Source organism: Crotalus tigris, unplaced genomic scaffold, assembly GCF_016545835.1.
Source record: "Crotalus tigris isolate CLP2741 ecotype Arizona unplaced genomic scaffold, ASM1654583v1 scf7180000020588.15403103151:6194809, whole genome shotgun sequence".
Taxonomy (NCBI): Eukaryota; Metazoa; Chordata; class Lepidosauria; order Squamata; family Viperidae; genus Crotalus; species Crotalus tigris.
The window spans coordinates 891,056-908,522 of record NW_024098092.1 but is presented as its reverse complement, the minus strand read 5'-3'; the positions used below and the strand labels follow the sequence as shown (position 1 = coordinate 908,522).

At 48.3% G+C, this 17,467-nt stretch overlaps 1 protein-coding gene across 6 annotated transcripts in view; it reads left to right on the top strand.

The window, feature by feature from the left end:
* The window catches only part of DISP3 (dispatched RND transporter family member 3), a 92,904-nt gene that overhangs the window by 61,712 nt on the left and 13,725 nt on the right, over positions 1-17,467 (top strand). For all 6 annotated transcript variants that reach the window (XM_039367783.1, XM_039367780.1, XM_039367778.1 and 3 more), the window contains 15 exons: positions 1,994-2,130; positions 2,831-2,965; positions 3,053-3,213; positions 5,003-5,142; positions 6,112-6,257; positions 7,449-7,610; positions 7,733-7,894; positions 9,002-9,130; positions 9,522-9,658; positions 10,437-10,618; positions 11,368-11,498; positions 12,768-12,943; positions 13,035-13,161; positions 15,480-15,625; positions 17,150-17,309. In XM_039367783.1, the coding sequence (XP_039223717.1) occupies positions 1,994-2,130; positions 2,831-2,965; positions 3,053-3,213; positions 5,003-5,142; positions 6,112-6,257; positions 7,449-7,610; positions 7,733-7,894; positions 9,002-9,130; positions 9,522-9,658; positions 10,437-10,618; positions 11,368-11,498; positions 12,768-12,943; positions 13,035-13,161; positions 15,480-15,625; positions 17,150-17,309 (2,231 nt within the window). The remainder of the gene's footprint in view (positions 1-1,993; positions 2,131-2,830; positions 2,966-3,052; positions 3,214-5,002; positions 5,143-6,111; positions 6,258-7,448; positions 7,611-7,732; positions 7,895-9,001; positions 9,131-9,521; positions 9,659-10,436; positions 10,619-11,367; positions 11,499-12,767; positions 12,944-13,034; positions 13,162-15,479; positions 15,626-17,149; positions 17,310-17,467) is intronic.

The window sequence follows — 17,467 nt, the reverse complement described above, 5'->3', positions numbered from 1 at the left end:
GAGAAAGAGAAATGAAAGCGAGACAGAGAGAAATGAAAGAGAGAGCGAGAGAGAGAGAGAGAGAGAGAGAGAGAGAGAGAAATGAAAGAGAGAGAGAGAGAGACCTCCAGGAGTCAGAGCAAGAAGACCTCCCCCCCAGCTCATCTCCCCTGCTGCGAGGGCTTAATTGCTTCCCTCATTTAATTAACTTTCTCAGACCCCCCTCTCTTCCCGCTCCTAAGGAGCCCGGCTAGTTCCTGCAGCTTTGGACACGGGCTGCTGCGCTTCCTAAAGATACCAAATGATTATCCTTCTCTACTTTTCTTCTTTCAAATAATCAGAGTTTAGGGTTCCCTGGAGAACGGCAGCCGAGGGCTGGAGCACGGGATGGAGGGGGGAACGTCGTCGTGCTCCTTGCACTGTGTGCGGTGCCATATTTTCCCTTTTGGGGGGACGACGGGGTGGCTTGGGAGCCGTGATCTATGGCTTAGCCCACCGTTCTTTATTTAGCCTTCCGTGCTTTCAAACCCCCGGGCTTAATTTATTACACAAATCACAGCTTCCCCGGCATAATTCGGAGCCCTCCAGATTGTAAGACACCCCCCCTCTACCACCCCCATCACGTTCGGCCCAGCCAGCTGGTTGAGTTATTTTTAGGGGGAGTTGCAAATCCAGAATTTGGCTACTGAACAGTCAGTTATGCAACCTAGCACAGGAATGACAGGTGGTCCTCGACTTACGCCCAAAACTTATGTCGCTAAGTGAGAAATTTGTCCCGTTTTGCGACTTTCCTTGCCACATTTCCTTAAGCAAAGCACTGCCGTTGTCAAACGAGTAACGCAGTCGTTAAGTGGATCCGGCTTCCCCCGTCGACTTGGCTTGTCAGAAAGTTCCCCAAAGGCGATCGCGTGACCGTCGTAAATGTAAACTGATCGTCAAGCATCCGAATGTAAATCACAGGGCTGTTGCAACGCTCATAAGTGGGGAAAATGGTGATAAGTCACTTTTTTCGGAGCCGTTTAACTTTGAACGGACACTAAACGAACTTTTGGAAGAGCCGTGGGGGCACGGTGGTTAGAATGCAGCATTGCAGGCTAACTCTGCCCACTGCCGGCAGTTTGATCCTGACCGGCTTAAGGTTGACTCAGCCTTCCATCCTTCCGAGGTGGGTAAAATGGGGACCCAGATTGTGGGGGGGCAAGAGGCTGACTCTGTAACCCGCTTAGAGAGGGCTGTAAAAGAACAATGAAGCGGTATATAAGTCTAAGTGCTATTGGGTTGGGAAGGAAGAAAGGAAGGAAGGAAGGAAGGAAGGAAGGAAGGAAGGAAGGAAGGAAGGAAGGAAGGAAGGAAGACAAGAAGGAAGAGAAACGAGGAGAAGGAAGGAAGGCAGCCTGGTGGCGCTGTGGTTAGAATACAGAATTGCAGGCTAAACTCTGCCACTGCCAGCAGTTCGATCTTGACTGGCTCAAGGTTGACTCAGCCTTCCATCCTTCCGAGGCTGGTAAAATGAGGACCCAGATTGTTGGGGGGCAATCGGCTGACTCTGTCAACTGCTTAGAGAGGGCTGTGAAGCATGGTGAAGCGGTATATAAGTCTAAGTGCTAACTGCTATTGCTAGTTTTCCTTCCTTCCTTCCTTCCTTCCTTCCTTCCTTCCTTCCTTCCTTCCTTCCTTCCTTCCTTCCTTCCTTCCTTTCATCCATTCATCCATTCATCCATGGTATGCAATGATTAGAATGCAGCATTGCAGGCTAAACTCTGCCCATTGCTAGGAGTTCGATCCTTATTGGCTCAAGATCAACTCAGCCTTCCATCCTTCCGAGGTCGGTAAAATGAGGACCCAGATTGTTGGGGGGGGGGCATAAGCCGACTATGTAAACCACTTATAGAGGGTTGCAAAGCCCTGTGACGCGGTATATAAGTGGCGGTTGCTATTGTAAGTGGAAGACCACCAGTATTTCAGCTTAACCAGGTTACGTGTGTTGGCTCAACCTCCTCCGCTTTCTCTGCAGCAAGGTCCAGGTGCTCTACGGCGGGACGGACCTGTTTGATTACGAAGTGAGGAAGATTTTCAAGAACGACATGCTGCTCGCCTTCATCAGCAGCTCGTGCATTGCGGTACTGGTCTACCTCCTGGCGTCCTGTTCAGGTAAGGAGAATGGCCCCTCCTTTGCTCCTAGGACTCCCTCCCACCTGAGGCCGGAGGGGTCTCCCCACCCTTTGAACCCTCCCCACCCTTTGAACCCCCAGCATTGGGGGGAATCCCAGCTTGGATTGGGGCCTGGAAAAAAGATCGTGTTCTTTTTATCTCCCCCCCCCCTCTTTGTTGGATCGCTGTCACTCAATCAAACGATGATAAGAGACAGGAAGCTGTGTCAATTCCGTAAATGCAGGCAGTTCTCCACTTATAAAATTTCATTTTAGTGACCGGTCAAAGTTATAACGGCAATGGAAAAAAAGCGACTTATCGCCATTTTTTCCACTTACTGACCCTCGCAGTATCCCCATAGTCACGTGATCAGCTCGGCAACTGACTCGTATTTACGACGGTCGCAGAGTCCTGGGGGTCACGTGATGCCCTCTTGGGACCTTCCAGCGAGCAAAGTTAATGAGAAGCCAAATTTGCCTCCCCTCCCTGTTACTAACTTAAAAACTGTCGTTGATTTGTAGCAAGGACGGTCGTAAAAACGGGGCCAAATTCACCTCACCGCTGTCTCGTTTAGCAACGGGAATCTTGGGTCTCCGTTGCGGTCGTAAGGCCGAGGATGGCCTGTGGATCCACCAGCCAGGGGATGGAAAGGCTGAACGCCAACAGGAGAAATAAGACTTCCTCTTTTCTTGTCCTCTAGTCTTCCTGTCCTTTTTCGGCATCGCCAGCATCGGCATCAGCTGCCTGGTGGCCCTCTTCCTTTACCACATTGTCTTCGGAATCCAGTACCTGGGCATCCTGAACGGAGTGGCGGCCTTCGTTATCGTGGGCATCGGTAAGAGGGCTGAACCGGGTCCGCAGCCGTGCTCCCTCCCCCAGACGCCCCCTCACCCTGTCCCTCTTCTCTTGTGCCCTCCGCCAGGGGTGGACGACGTCTTTGTATTCGTCAACACCTATCGGCAGGCCACGCACCTGAAGGACCTCAACCTCAGGATGATCCACACCGTCCAGACGGCCGGCAAAGCCACCTTCTTCACCTCCTTGACCACGGCGGCTGCGTACGCCGCCAACATATTTTCCCAGGTAGGCCACGCTTTCCCACCTGTATCGGTCCGAGTTACACCCCTCATATGTCGGTGGAGACTGGATTGAGGAAGCTTGTGCAATGGAGTCAAAAGGCTGGTGGATGTTATGGTTCCGACTAATGAAACACTTCAAAGAACTTCCAGGCATTTTATTTTCCTAAAAGTCTTTTATTGTTGCAAAATGTCGGGCACAGGCATAACGGAGGGATGCTAAGATCTAAGTTCTCTTCCTCTGAGCAGTTAAATTATCAGAATGTTCCCTCCCTAAATTAGCCCGCCATATATCACATGATCCAATTATTGTGAAGGTCAAAGGTTTTCTTCCTCTATCTTTCCTGGGCTTTACCCCCACCCCCCTTCTGCTCTGTATTAACCCCATAAATACCAGACAGTTCTGCATATTGTCAAAAGCAAGAATATACAATATTTGCAGCGTTGACAGTGGAGATCTAAAGCAGGGTTCCCCACCTGTGGGCCACAGCCCACTAACGGGCCGTGGCGTGAGTGGCTGGCCGGTGTGCCCGCCTATGTGCAATCCCTCATTCTCCCTCGCACTAGTATCACCGTGAACGTTGCACAGGTGCTAGCAGCCTCATTTGCAGCGCCCCGTTCGCATGTGTGCATGCATGGCTAAAGGCCCCAGCCTCTCCCTTTCCCACCAGGCCACTAACCCAGAAAGGTTGGGAAACTGTTCTAAAGCTTCTTTACAGCAGTTAGAAGTACAATTCTACATTTACCTGTTTCTCTAAAGCAACGTTCCCCAACTTGGTGACTTTAACATGGGTGGACTTCAACTCCCAGAATTCCTCAGCCAGCCAAGCTTTCCCACCTGTACCAGTCAATGGGTCAAGGCCATAAGCCAGCTTTCCACTGTGGCTGCCTGCTCAATTATAAAGGCTCCCAAGCGTCTTTACAGCAGTTAGAAGTACGATTCTAGAATTATCTCTTTCTCTAAAGCCGGGGTCTTCAAACGTGGCCCTTTGACGACTTGTGGACTTCAACTCCCAGAATTCCTCACTGGCTGAGGAATTCTGGGAGTTGAAGTCCACAAGTCATCAGAGGGCCACATTTGAAGACCCTTGGTCTAAACCAGTGGTTCTCAACCTTTTTAATGCCGCAACCCCCAACCAGTCGTAAGTCGAGGACTACTCAACCAGTCGTAAGTCGAGGACTACTCGATTGGTGCAGCACCGTTTGCAGAAGGGGACTTTTGGCGGGCTCAGCAGGGCAGAGACAGCCTGGACAATTCCTATTGGCTTTTGAAAGCCAATAGAATTAGACTCTATTCAAGAGAGTCGATTCTATTGGCTTTCCAAAGCCAATAGAATAAAAGGGAGTAGCACAGCTAAGGAAAAGGGGGGGAAAAATGGCAGACTGCGTTGTTTGGCGACCCCCGTGAAATGGTTGTTCGACCCCAAATGGGGTCCCGACCCACAGGTTGAGAACCACTGGTCTAAAGCAATGTTTCCCAACCTTGGCGACTTTAAGATGGGTGGACTTCAACTCCCAGAATTCCCCAACTAGCCTGGGAGTTGAACTCCACCCATCTGAAAGTCATCCAGGTTGGGAAAACGCTCTTTTAAAGTGACATCATGACTCTCTTCCTTCTGTAAATTGTCAAACCATCCGTCTTTTTTTCTTTTTTACACCACAACATCCAGAAAGGGTTCCATTCTGACTTTTTTCAAAAAAAAAAAAAAATCCAAGAAGTGCTTTTTTAAAAAAAAAAATAAAAAATTCTTGGACCTCTAGGAGGGGTTACCTGTCTCCTGTCTTCTCCCCTGCAGATCCCAGCTGTCCATGACTTTGGTCTCTTCATGTCCCTGATTGTCTCCTGTTGCTGGGTGGGGGTCCTCTTCACCATGCCAGCTGCTCTGGGGATTTGGTCTCTCTACTGGTCTTCCCTGGAAAACACCTGTCAGGCCAGGTAAAGTCAATTGAATCTATTTTTAATTTTTTTTAAAAAAAATCTGTTTTGTGAAGCAGGGCTGCAGCTGTGCCTCTCTAGCAAAAGAAAAAAGATTTACAGTCTTCTAGATCAGAGGTCCACAACCTTTTGGGCACCAGGGGCCAGTTCCATGAAGAGAGGTTTTTCCACGGATCGGAGAGTGTGTGGTTTTGTGTGCTGCCTGCATCCCACGGAGGGGGCTTTGCTTGTTTGTGCGGACCGGTTGCTGGCATGCCGCGGCCCAGTACCGGTCCACGGACCAGGGCTTGGGGACCCCTGTTCTAGTTTATCAGGGTTCACCCAAAAGAGTTTACTTGGATGCTCTTCTCTTTTTACCTATTTTTCCTTCAAAATGAATGTAGGAGAAGCAGTCCAGGTTAAAACCATCCTGTGCTTCCCAAATCGTTCCTTACCCCAAACCATTTACTGCAGGGGTCTTCAAACTTGGCCCTTTGATGACTTGTGGACTTCAACTCCACGCGTGCCTGGCTGAGGAATTCTGGGAGTTGAAGTCCACAAGTCATCAAAGGGCCAAGTTTGAAGACCCCTGATTTACTGCATCAGAGTGTCCTTATGTCAATGTCTGTGGTGTGAAATTGGAAACCCGTTTGTGTGTCCTTACCCAAAAGAAAAAAAATATCTTTTTTTTTTAACCTAATTTGGAGTAACTTAGTCAAGTTTGTCAAGCACAGTGTTAAGCAATCTGGTTAATGAATCCAGCTACCTGGGGGAGGGGGCTCCAGACAATCCCCCCCTCTTCTCTTTCTACCTCCTGCCTAATGCATTGGCAATGGCATTTGCTCAGACCCCAGGTGCACCTGATCCTTGTCTGGTGTGTGGCTGTTTTGCAGCTGGGCCGGGCTGCCCGTCGCTCGGCCAACCAGGCTGGGCACAGCTGCCTCACCCAGATAGAAATTTATTTGGCACTGCTTCCTCTCTGGTCTGCAGATGCCGTAAAAAATGCACAAAGGAAAGTGCTTTGCAGAGCCCAGATGGCCTGTTCGTCTCCTTGGCAGTGGCTGGCAGGTCAGGCCTGGGCACTCTGCCTTACCTGGATGATGACATCCCTCTGCTGAGTGTGGAGGAGGAACCAGGTTAGTAACGAATGGTGGGTCGCAAACACCGCTGCCCACACACATCAACACACACCTGGCTCCCAAATCAGAGATCTATGTCTCCTTAGAGACCCTGGAGGTATTTCAGTTTAATCAATCAGAATAAAGCTGGGAGGGACCTTGGAGGTAATAGTAATAGTAGTAAAGTTGGAAGGGACCTTGGAGGTCATCTAGTCCAACCCCCTGCTCAGGCAGGAAACCCTACACCATTTCGGACAACTGGCTGTCCAGTCGCTTCTTAAAAACTTCCAGTGTTGGAGCATTTACTGCTTCTGGAGGCGGGCTGTTCCACTGATTAATTGTTAATTAATTGTCTTGTAGACCAACCCCTACAAGCAGAGACTCTATACCAGGGGTCTTCAAACTTGGCCCTTTTATGGCTTGTGGACTTCAACTCTCAGAAATCTTCAGCCAGGCATGCCTACCACAGAGGTGGTAGAAGTATTTTGCTCTTCCTGAGGTTCTCATTTGAGTCTTTATAAAGTAAGACTAGATCAGTGGTTCTCAACCTTTTTAATGCCGTGACCCCCAACCGGTCGTAAGTTGAGGACTATTCAACCGGTCGTAAGTCGAGGACTACTCAACTGGTGCAGCACCGTTTGCAGAATGGGACTTTTGGTGGGCTCAGCAGGGCAGAGACAGCCTGGACCATTCCTATTGGCTTTGGAAAGCCAATAGAACTAGACTCTATTCAAGAGAGTCTATTCTATCGGCTTTCAAAAGCCAATAGAATAAAAGGGAGGAGCACAGCTAAGGAAAGGGGGGGGGGAATGGCGGACTGCGTTGTTTGGCGACCCCCGTGAAATGGTCGTTCGACCCCAAATGGGGTCCCGACCCACAGATTGAGAACCAGTGGACTAGATGGACTTTTGGTCTTGATTGAAGTGGCGCAATTGGTCTGGATCAGGCTAAAGTTTCAAGATCTAGGAGAGCATCAAGATAGCTTTGAGACCAGATCAATTCTTCCAGGTTCACCCTTTCTGTGAAAAATGGAATTCAAGTCATTGAATTCCAGGGACGATGTGTCCTCTGGAATAAATGTTGGTAATTTTTTTTTTTTGAATTGGACCACTCTGCTTAGTTCAATATCTAGAGAGCTTTGGTCTGATCGGTGGCCCGGTGTTTGTATCATGTCCTTCAACTCAACCTTGCCCTCTCTTTTCTGGCCAGTTGCTCTAGAAATGGGGGATGTCCCCTTGGTATCTGTGTTGCCCGAAAATCACCAGCTCACCACCAACAATGACAGCCCAGGACACCTGATCACTCACCTGCAGGAGCTCCTGAAGTGCTGGGCCCTGTGGTCGGCAGTCAAAAGCAAATGGGTGATTGTGGGTAAGTCCCTTGCACATAGACCCTTCCTGGATTTAAAAACAAACTTATGGAGGCCCACCATAAGAGTAGGATGAGTGTACTCTCACACACAATCTCTGTCTGCCTCGTGTTTCTCATTCCAGGGCTGTTTGTCTTGGTTCTCATCCTTTCCATCTTCTTCGCCAGCCGCCTTCGCCCAGCTAGCCGTGCCCCTCTGCTCTTCAGGCCCGATACCAACATCCAGGTGTTGATGGATCTCAAGTACAACTTGAGTGCCGAGGGCATCTCTTGTGTCACCTGCTCAGGTGAGTTTGACGGAGCCCATATGTCACCAGTGACCTCCATTTTGTGTTCAGGTTGATCCCTGTTTCCTCAAGATATTTCAACCTGATTTCTGGGAACTAGGAAGGAAGGAAGGAAGGAAAGGAGGGAGGGAGGGAGGGAGGGAGGGAAGGAAGGAAGGAAGGAATCAATCAATCAATCAATCAATCAATCAATCAATCAATCAATCTTATCCAAGGGAAAATTTTAGCTCTAGGACAAAACCCTTCCTTTCCCCTTAGAAACAGGGGTGTCCAATCTTGGCAACGTTAAGACTTATGGACTTCAATTCCCAGAATTCCCCTGCCAGCAATGCTAGCTGGAGAATTCTGGGAGTTGAAGTCCATAAGTCTTAAAGTCGCCATGGTTAGACAGTCCTGCTTTAGAAGGTCCCCATTCAGTTCTCGGGATCTTCACCAATGTCGGTCAGGACCCTGGACAGCTCCAGCTCCCCTGATAGCTGGATTTGTCTAAAAAGATTCACCTTCTCAACCTGAGAGTCTAAACTCGTATTTCCTGCGCTTGCCAAGATCTGATGTTCGATCCCACTCATAACTAAATAAGGTTGGATCAATTACTGTTGGAAACCCAGGAGAACAGCCGCTGATGGTGTTAAGAATTTCCGGCCAGAAGAGGCAGGTGTGATTCAATAATCAGAGAGCCGTTTATGTTCCCAGATCTAATTAGTCTTTATCTGTATCAGAAGAACAAAAGACATTCATCTTACCAGGCAGGCAGGCAGGCAGGCAGGCTTTCTTCCATTTATCCCAATAACTCTACGCTCGAGACTTGGAAGAGAAGGACATTTCCCATCATCTGCTAGTCTAAACTAGCAATGTTATTTAGCCTTGGGTTCCATTCTCATTGGTTAGACTTGTCCTCTGGGAATTTCCACCCCTCAAATCACTCCTCCTTGCTGCTATCTGAGGCCCTTGCACAGTAACTCTGCCTCGGAGGCTCTCTGGACTGCAAACTCGGCTGTCCCTTGAATGTTATGCAGCAGGAGGCATCTGTGTGGAATGTGCCCCCTCCCTGGGCTGCCGCCCTTGACTGGAGATGCTCTTTCGTCCCTGACTAACCTTGTGCGACAGGCTTGTTTCAGGAAAAACCCCGTAATCTGCAGAATAACATCCGCACCTCCCTGGAGAAGAAGAAGAAGAGGGGGTCGGGGCCCCCAAGCAGCGGCCGAGGGAGCCCCCTAGACGACAGAGCTCTCCAGGGTGAGCTTCGTCCTTCTCTCGAGATCGTTTTACAGGCTTCTTGAGCTTCGTCCTTCTCTCGAGATCGTTTTACAGGCTTCTTCCCGTGACTAGTCCTCAAGAAATCTAATCTGAATCCTTGATTCGACCGGGGTGGGAAATTCAGCTAGAAAATCAGCAAACCACATTTGCGGGATGAAAGGAGTGAGTTGGGTTGATTCGATTCAGATCTGGAAACCGGCCATTTCCACGCAGGCACAGAGCCGGCGGTGTCTGAATTGGAGAGACGTTGGGTACTGGCACAGCCTGCCTTGGAACCGAGCCCTGAATTCCAGGGGCTGCCCGCTCCGATTCACTTTCCCTTTGGCCTGACCCGGGAAGGGTCTCCTGACGGCTGTCCTGTCTCCTCCAGATCCCCAGGGAACCGTCTACATCTTCAGATATAAGGGCAACAGCCGGCCGGTGATCTACAGGTTTTCTCTCAATGCCACCGTGCCGGCACCGTGGCAGACCGTGCCCGCAAAAGATGGAGAAGTGCCTTCCTTCCAGGTGAGCACCAATAGGCGAAGGGGGCAAAGAGGTGACTCCAATGCCAGGGTGGATCATAAACCAGCACAGAGGAGAGAGGGGAAACCGGGCAACTTAGCGCCCTTCAGTCATGCATCATCCAGCGTGTGCGTGGGGGGGACTGCCTTAGAACGCCATCTTTTGAGATGCTCAGACGACATAAGTCTCCCCTGGTACCCCACCCTTTGCGGCTTGGGGGGAAGGGGGGAACTGGGCCGCGCGAGCGGTGGGCAAGCGCGCGCATCGTGCCCGCCGTTCAACTCGTGTGAGTGGCGGGCTGGCGAACATAGGCATTTGTGTGCAGCTTGACTCGTGCAAGCTGAGCAGCCTGCCTCATGCACACCGGCCCACCACTTAGGGAAGTTGAGCGGCACGCACGTTCACACGCGCTGGCCCGCCATTACGTGGCCCGGTTGCGAAGAGGTCACCGCAGCCTAGGAGTTGGAGATCCCTGCTCTAGATTACTGCTGGACTGCAGGGCCTCTCATCCTTCTACGATGGCTGTGGGCAGTGGGACCTGTAGTCCAAAGTACTCTAAATGGCCTCTTTCCTAGCTGCGGCTCTCCCAGCTGCCTGTTAGGTGGCAGGCGCCCACTCCTTACTCCTTGCTCATCACCTGTGCCATTTGGCAGAGCCAAAGAGAGAGGGGGGGCATGCCATGCTTAAGTTGTCTTTAGCGCCCTATTTGCCCCCTCCCCCCCTCCTGCCAGCCTCTAGAGACCTACAGTTAAGTGTTGTGTTTTCATTAATCCATGCTTAGGTGTATAACGTTCCTTACGGTAACTTCACCAAGAGGCTGACCGCTTGTATGTCCACAGTAGGGCATGTCCAACCAGGGGCCAGCAAGAAGTGGATGATGACCAGCTTGTCATGCGACGCGAAGAGAGGGTGGAAATCCGACTTCAGCTTCTACGTGGCTGCCCAGGAGCAACAGCGCACACGGTAATGCCGAGCGGGTGGGCGGACAACACGAGTTCAGATGGATGGACGGCAGAAGGCGCTTGGCAGTGAATCACTGGACGGAGGCAAACTTGGGGGGGTGTCAGAATCCAATTATATTTCATCTTTAATTATCAAACATAGAAAACCCCAATTCTGCCTTCTCTGGATTCTGCCATAAGAGGGAGAGAAGGGGGAGAACAAAGGGGCTTTATGGCCCTCACTTCCTTCAGTATACTTCTAAGGAACTGAATGTGTTTATTGCAACCTCAAAGAGTTTGAATGTAGTTAGCACCAAAGAACCTTACCATAACAAAGGGGGCTATTTACCTTTCATGTAGTTTATCTGAAGTCTCCATCCAGACGGAAGAAAGGAATAAAGGGGTGGAATTGTGAGGCCTGAAACTATCACTGGAAGGGGGGGTGATTGGGTGGGACTACTGGGGAACCCCTTAAACCCTTGAATGGGAGAGCTTGGACCCCAAGTCCTGTCTAGCACACCTGCAACCACTTCTTCTTAATAAAGGATTCCTGTTGGAAGAATTATTCCAAGAGTTCTGTCTTCTTAAGATGCAAAGTGGGGTGGGTCCTTACAGGGGGGGGGCTGTTGTGGCCTCCAGGAGTGAAGCTTTCTCCTTCCTTTTCCTTCCTTCCAATTTTGGAGAGTGCTAGATTGGGGATAGCTTTGTGTGTGTGTCTGTGTGTGTCCTGAGCTGGCTGTCACACCAGTGGGTTTCTTCTCCCTTCTCCAGGAAGCTGTATTTCGCCCAGTCACATAAGCCTCCGTACCACGGCCGGGTCTGCCTGGCACCCCCGGGCTGCCTCCTCAGCTCCAGTCCGGATGGACCCAACAAAGGATACTTATTCGTGCCAAGCGAGAGAGGTGAGCCATCTGTGAAGTGTGTGTGTGTGTTTCTGTGTGTGTTCTCTTCATTCTTGCACACTAAACAGCTTGCTGCAATGCTGGGAGAGGAAGCAGAGGATGAGGCTCAAGGCCTTCCTTCCTTCCTTTTTTTAAAAATCACAATTCCGCTTTTCAAAAGATTTGCAGTATTAATTAAAATGACGACAAAGACATGGTAGCGGCGTTCCAATATTAGCCAAGATCGCAGTGACAGGATAGCAGTCTTCCAATATTTGAGGGGCTGCCCCAAAGAAGAGGCAGTCAAGCTGTTCTCCAAAGCCCCTGAAGGCAGGACAAGAAGCAACGGATGGAAACTAATCAAGGAGAGAAGCAACCTGGATCTAAGGAGGAATTTCCTGACAGTTAGAACAATTAACCAGTGGAACAACCTGCCTCCAGAAGCGGTGAACGCTCCAACACTGGAAGTGTTTTAAGAAGAGAACTGGATATTCATTTGTCTGAAATGGTATAGGCTTTCCTGCCTGAGCAGGGGGCTGGACTAGACCTTCAAAGTCCCTTCCAACATTATTATTATTATTATTATTATTATTATTATTGTTATGGATCATCGTACAGTCAGCCAGATGTTCAGACTGGATTTGGCATTTTGTCTACCTATCGAGTCCTTACCCAGGACCTGGGATAAGCAGATGTGGATGTTTGATGGTATGACAGATCTTGTCGCAGGATGGAAGCAGTTCCTAGTAAGGCCGTCTTTTGCAATTGACTAATGGCGAATTTGTCAATGCCAATGATGGTGTTCAAGTGGTGCTCCAGTTGTTTTGGGATTGCACCCAAGGCGCCTATTACTACTACTACTACTACTACTACTACTATTATTATTATTATTATCTGAAGACGTTATTTAGATAATAATTCCTAGGTTCTGGGCCAGAATGTAAATTTCCCAGCAACCCAAGTCAAAGATGGGATTCTTTAAATTGGTCCTCTGCCTTGTCATACCGTGTTTCTCTGAAAATATGGCCCCAGCTGGAAAATAATCCTCAGTATGATTTTTCAGGACGCTCGTAATATAAGCCCCTACCCCCAAAATAAGCCCCAGTTAAGATCATCAGCCATACGGATACATTTAGTATCATATTTCCCCCCAAATAAAGACCTAACTAGAAAATGTGTCTTTTGGAGCCAAAATTAATATAAGACCCGGTTTTATTTGGGGGGGGGAACGCGGTACACCATCACCCAAACAGCTACACCACTCCTTTGTCCTCTCTCCTCCTCCTCCAGCCTCTGTCAAATCCAAGTTCTCCATCACGTCAGGGTTGAACCCCTGCCGGAACGGCAACTGCGGGAAGCCGGCCGTGCGCCCGCTGGTGGACACGGGCGCCATGGTGTTTGTGGTGTTTGGGATCCTTGGGGTCAACCGTACGCGGCACACCGACAACCACGTCATTGGAGACATGGTGCGTGTCCCTTCCTGGGGTCTGGGGGGGTGTGTGCGGGAGCCGCTCTCTCTTACATGTCCTCTTCGCCGCGTGAATCTCCTTTGGAAAGGGTAGCGTCATCTATGACAGCAGCTTCGACCTCTTCAAAGAAATCAGCAACCTCTGCCGGATCTGTAAGGCCATCGCCAGCAACGCCGAGCTGGTTAAGCCAGGAGGAGCCCAGTGTCTGCCTTCAGGTATGTCCCCTTCGCTTCTCAGGCCTCCATTCTTTTTTATTTTATTTTATTCTTTTTTTTAATTAAAAAGCTTTATCGAAATTACAATATAAACCAAACTCAACCCGCCCAACACCCCCCCCTCTCCCTCCCCCACTTCCCAGAGCTGAGTACAGGCTTACAAATATGATAATCCTAATCTAACTAACATTAACCAACTATATAAATAACCAAGTCCATAATGCGCTTTAACTCCCTTTTAACATCAATATATATAAACAAACTGAAAATAAACATAATAATAATAAAACGTAAACAAGTTGATATCCTAATGATTGAACAATACAATCTCCAAATTGTTAAACAGTACTAATACTAAAAATAATAATAATATCATAATAATACTCTAAAATTCACTCATAAGAGCCGAGGTGGCGCAGCAGTTAGGGTGCAGTACTGCAGGCCACTTTAGCTGACTGTGTTCAGCAGGTCAGCGGTTCAAATCTCACCGGCTCAGGTTGACTCAGCCTTCCATCCTTCCGGGGTAGGTAAAATGAGGACCCAGATTGTTGGGGGCAATGTAAATATATATATATATACATTGCTTACTGGTGTACACCGCTTAGAGAGTGCTTGCACTTAAAGCGGTATATAAGTCTCATAAATAAATAAGCTAAATGAAACTTTTTAGTCCCATATTTATTCTGAATATAATTTATCCATCTTCCCCAAACCGAAATATATCTTTCTTGTGAGTGATCCTTCAAGTAAGCAGAAATCTTAGCCATTTCTGCTAAATTGGACACTTTAAGTGTCCATTCTTCTATAGTAGGCAAGCAATGCTTCTTCCAATATTGCCCTACTTAATAACCTTGCAGCTGTTATCAGATTCAACATCAAATTAATTTCTTGAGCATCACAATCTGTAATAGCACCCAATAAAAATAATTGTGGGGTAAACTTTCTCTTGAAAATCTGTTGAATGTTCCACCAGATCTTAATCCAAAAAGCTTTTATATTTCTACAAGTCCACCAGATATGAAAATAAGTGCTCAGGCCTCCATTCTATGGGCCACCATCTCTAGTGGGCACTCCTTAAAAGAAAAGCAGAATGAAAAGGCTCTCTTTTTTAAAACAAACAAACAAAAAAAAAACAGTACGCTTCCAGTCGTCCCAAAGGTGCTTTTTTTTCACCAGGCAACTGGACTTTCTTCTTTTTTCTTTGAAGACGTTTCGCTTCTCATCCAAGAAGCTCCTTCAGCTCTGACTGGATAATGGGAAATGGAAGGATTGATACACCTTGCAGACCGCTGGTCATTTGCATTCTTTGAGAGAGCCGTTGAGGCCACTTGGAGGTTTTATCTTGTGTCCTCAGAGTCATCTGAGTGATGCAAATGGGCGTGGAGCCTTCTTGGAACTGCTGAAAGGACCGTGTTGTAGACAGGAGATAGAGGATGTCGTATCCCTCCCCCTCTGTTCAGAGAGGGCTGCTCAGTTTTGACATCGATCAGGGGTCTTCAGACTTGGCCCTTTTATGACTTGTGGACTTCAACTCCCAGAATTCCTCAGCCAGCGTGCAACGCTGGCTGAGGAATTCTGGGAGTTGAAGTCTACAAGTCATAAAAGGGCCAAGTCTGAAGACCCCTGACAGATCGTCTTTTCAACAGTTCCAAGAAGGCTCCACACTCATTTGCACCACTGAGGACTCCAGTGGCCTCAACGACTCTCTCAAAGAATGCAAATGACCAGCTGTCTGCAAGGAATATAAATCCTTCCATTCCCTGGTGCTGAGGAAGCTTCTTGGATGAGAAGCAAAGAAAAAAACAAAGTCCAGTTGCCTCTTGAAAGAAAAAGCACCTCGGGGACAACCACGACTTGCAGGACTGAGAATCTCCCTCGACATTAAGCTTCCAGTCCTCATGAGGTTCGTGCCTGTGAACGAGTTCTGCACTTTAGGCAGGTCCAAAACCTTAAAAGTGGGGCTGTTTCGATTAAGTTGGTCGACTTAACGGAGATGGCGATGGCTGAGGGATACAGCTGGGGCGGTGGGGAGGGGCAATCCAGCAGAGGTCTTTTCTTGCCTGGAGTTGAGTGGCTGCTGGTGGTGAATTTTTCCCCCGAGAAAAAGAAAGCATCCTGTGGATCGTGCATGTTGTTGTTGTGAGATGCCCAGCGTTATTATTTTTTGGACAGGTGGTCGTACAAATCTTAACAACGAAATAAAATAAATGCACTACGAACATAGAGGCGTGGGCTCTTTTGCGGACTCTGCTTTGGGTCCTCCGGAACGCACGAGGGAGAGAGAGAGAGAAAAAAACAGTTTTTCTTTCCTTTTCCAGGTTACAGTGTCTCCTCTATCCTTCAGATGCTACACTCGGAGTGTAAGAATCTGCCCGAGCCCAACCTGCTTCCCGGACAGCTCTCCCACGGAACGGTGGGGGTGAAGGACGGCAAGATCCAATGGATCTCCATGGCCTTTGAGTCGGTGAGAGGACCCCCCTAACTCCAGTCCTAGGTTTTTGAGCTCGCCAGGCCCAGAACGGAAAAATAGATCCAAGCTCCTAGTCCTCAGGAGCCAGGTTTTCCAAACTCTCAAGGAAGGAAGGAAGGAAGGAAGGAAGGAAGGAAGGAAGGAAGGAAGGAAGGAAGGAAGGAAAAAGAAAGAAAGAAAGAAAGAGGAATAAGAAAGGAAGGAAGAAAAAAAAGAAAGGAATAAGAAAGAAAGGAAGGAAGGAAAAAAGAAAGAAAGAAAGTAATAAGAAAGGAAGGAAGGAAGGAAGGAAGGAAGGAAGAAAAAAGAAAGAAAGGAATAAGAAAAAGAAAAGGAAGGAAGGAAGGAAAAAAGAAAGAAAGGAAAAAGAAAAAGGGAAAAGAAAGAAAGGAATAAGAAAGGAAGGAAGGAAGAAAGAAAGAAAGGAATAAGAAAGGAAGGAAGGAAAAAAGAAAGGAATAAGAAAGGAAGGAAGGAAAAAAGGAAGGAAGGAAAAAAAGGAAGGAAAGAAGGAAGGAAAAAAAAGAAAGAAAGAAAGAAAGAAAGAAAGAAAGAAAGAAAGATCTCAAATGCTTAGTCTCCTGGATGTGCTTCCCAATATGATCACACATCTAATCTGAGTATTTGAGGGGGGCAGAGAAAATATGGAAGAAATGTTTTCAGGCTTGCAAAAATTTGATGTTTTGCCCTTCAAAGTTGTCCAAACAAGAAGGCCAGCAATGAAAACTAGCTAGTATTTCTCCCCTCCTTGCTATTTAGAAAACTAAAAGGCTTCCCACAACTGTTTTCCTTCTGTGGGCTCAGCTGCCTCTTATCCAAGGATTGTCCAGTCTGAAGCTCTCCATCTACTCACCGAAGTCATTCCCACTTAAACTAAGAGGGTGCAAGGAAGGCAGCCCAGGAAAGACCAGACGGCATCCAATTTTGATCACCGTGATATAAAATAATGTTGAGACTCTAAAAAGAGTGCAGAGAAGAGCAACAGAGGTGATCAGGGGCCTGGAGGCTAAAAAACATAGGAAGAACGAGTGCAGGAATTGGGGATGTCTAATCTAGCAAAAAGAAGGACGAAGAGTGACAGGATAGCAGTGTTCCAATATTGGAGGGGCTGCCACAAAGAAGAGGGGGGTCCACCTATTCTCTAAAGCACCCAAAGGCAGGACAAGAAGCAACGGATGGAAACTCACCAAGGAGAGAAGCAACCAGGAGAAACTTCCTGACAGTGAGGACAATGAACCAGTGGAACTGCTTGCCACCAGAAGTTGTGGGTGCTCCATTAGTCTTTTAAGAAGAGACTGGACAGCCACTTGTCTGGAATAGTATAGGGCAGGGATCTTCAAACTTGACCCTCTTAATAACTTGTGGACTTCCAACTCCCAGAATTCCTCAGCCAGCTTCCTGCTTGAGCAGGGGGCTGGACTAGAAGACCTCCAAGGTCCCTTCCCGCTCTCTTATTCTGTCATTCTGCCCTCTCCTTTTCCTCTAATTTCCCACTCCTTCCTTCCTTCCTTCCTTCAGACCACCTACAAGGGGAAATCGTCCTTCCAGACCTATTCCGATTATCGCAAATGGGAAACCTTCCTTCAGGATCAGCTCCGGAAGTTTCCAGAGGGTTCTTCACTACGCCGGGGTTTCCAGACCTGTGAGCACTGGAAGCAGATCTTCATGGAAATCATAGGTGACTGACAGGATCAGGATGAGAAATAAGCATGATTGATTGCTGCTAGCAAATATAGTTACGAGATAAATTCATTTGGCCGTTCAACACGGCCGGCGGTTCCACACCAGCTTGCAACGTTACTCGTAAGAGAGGAAGGGTGACATCTTAAATCTCTG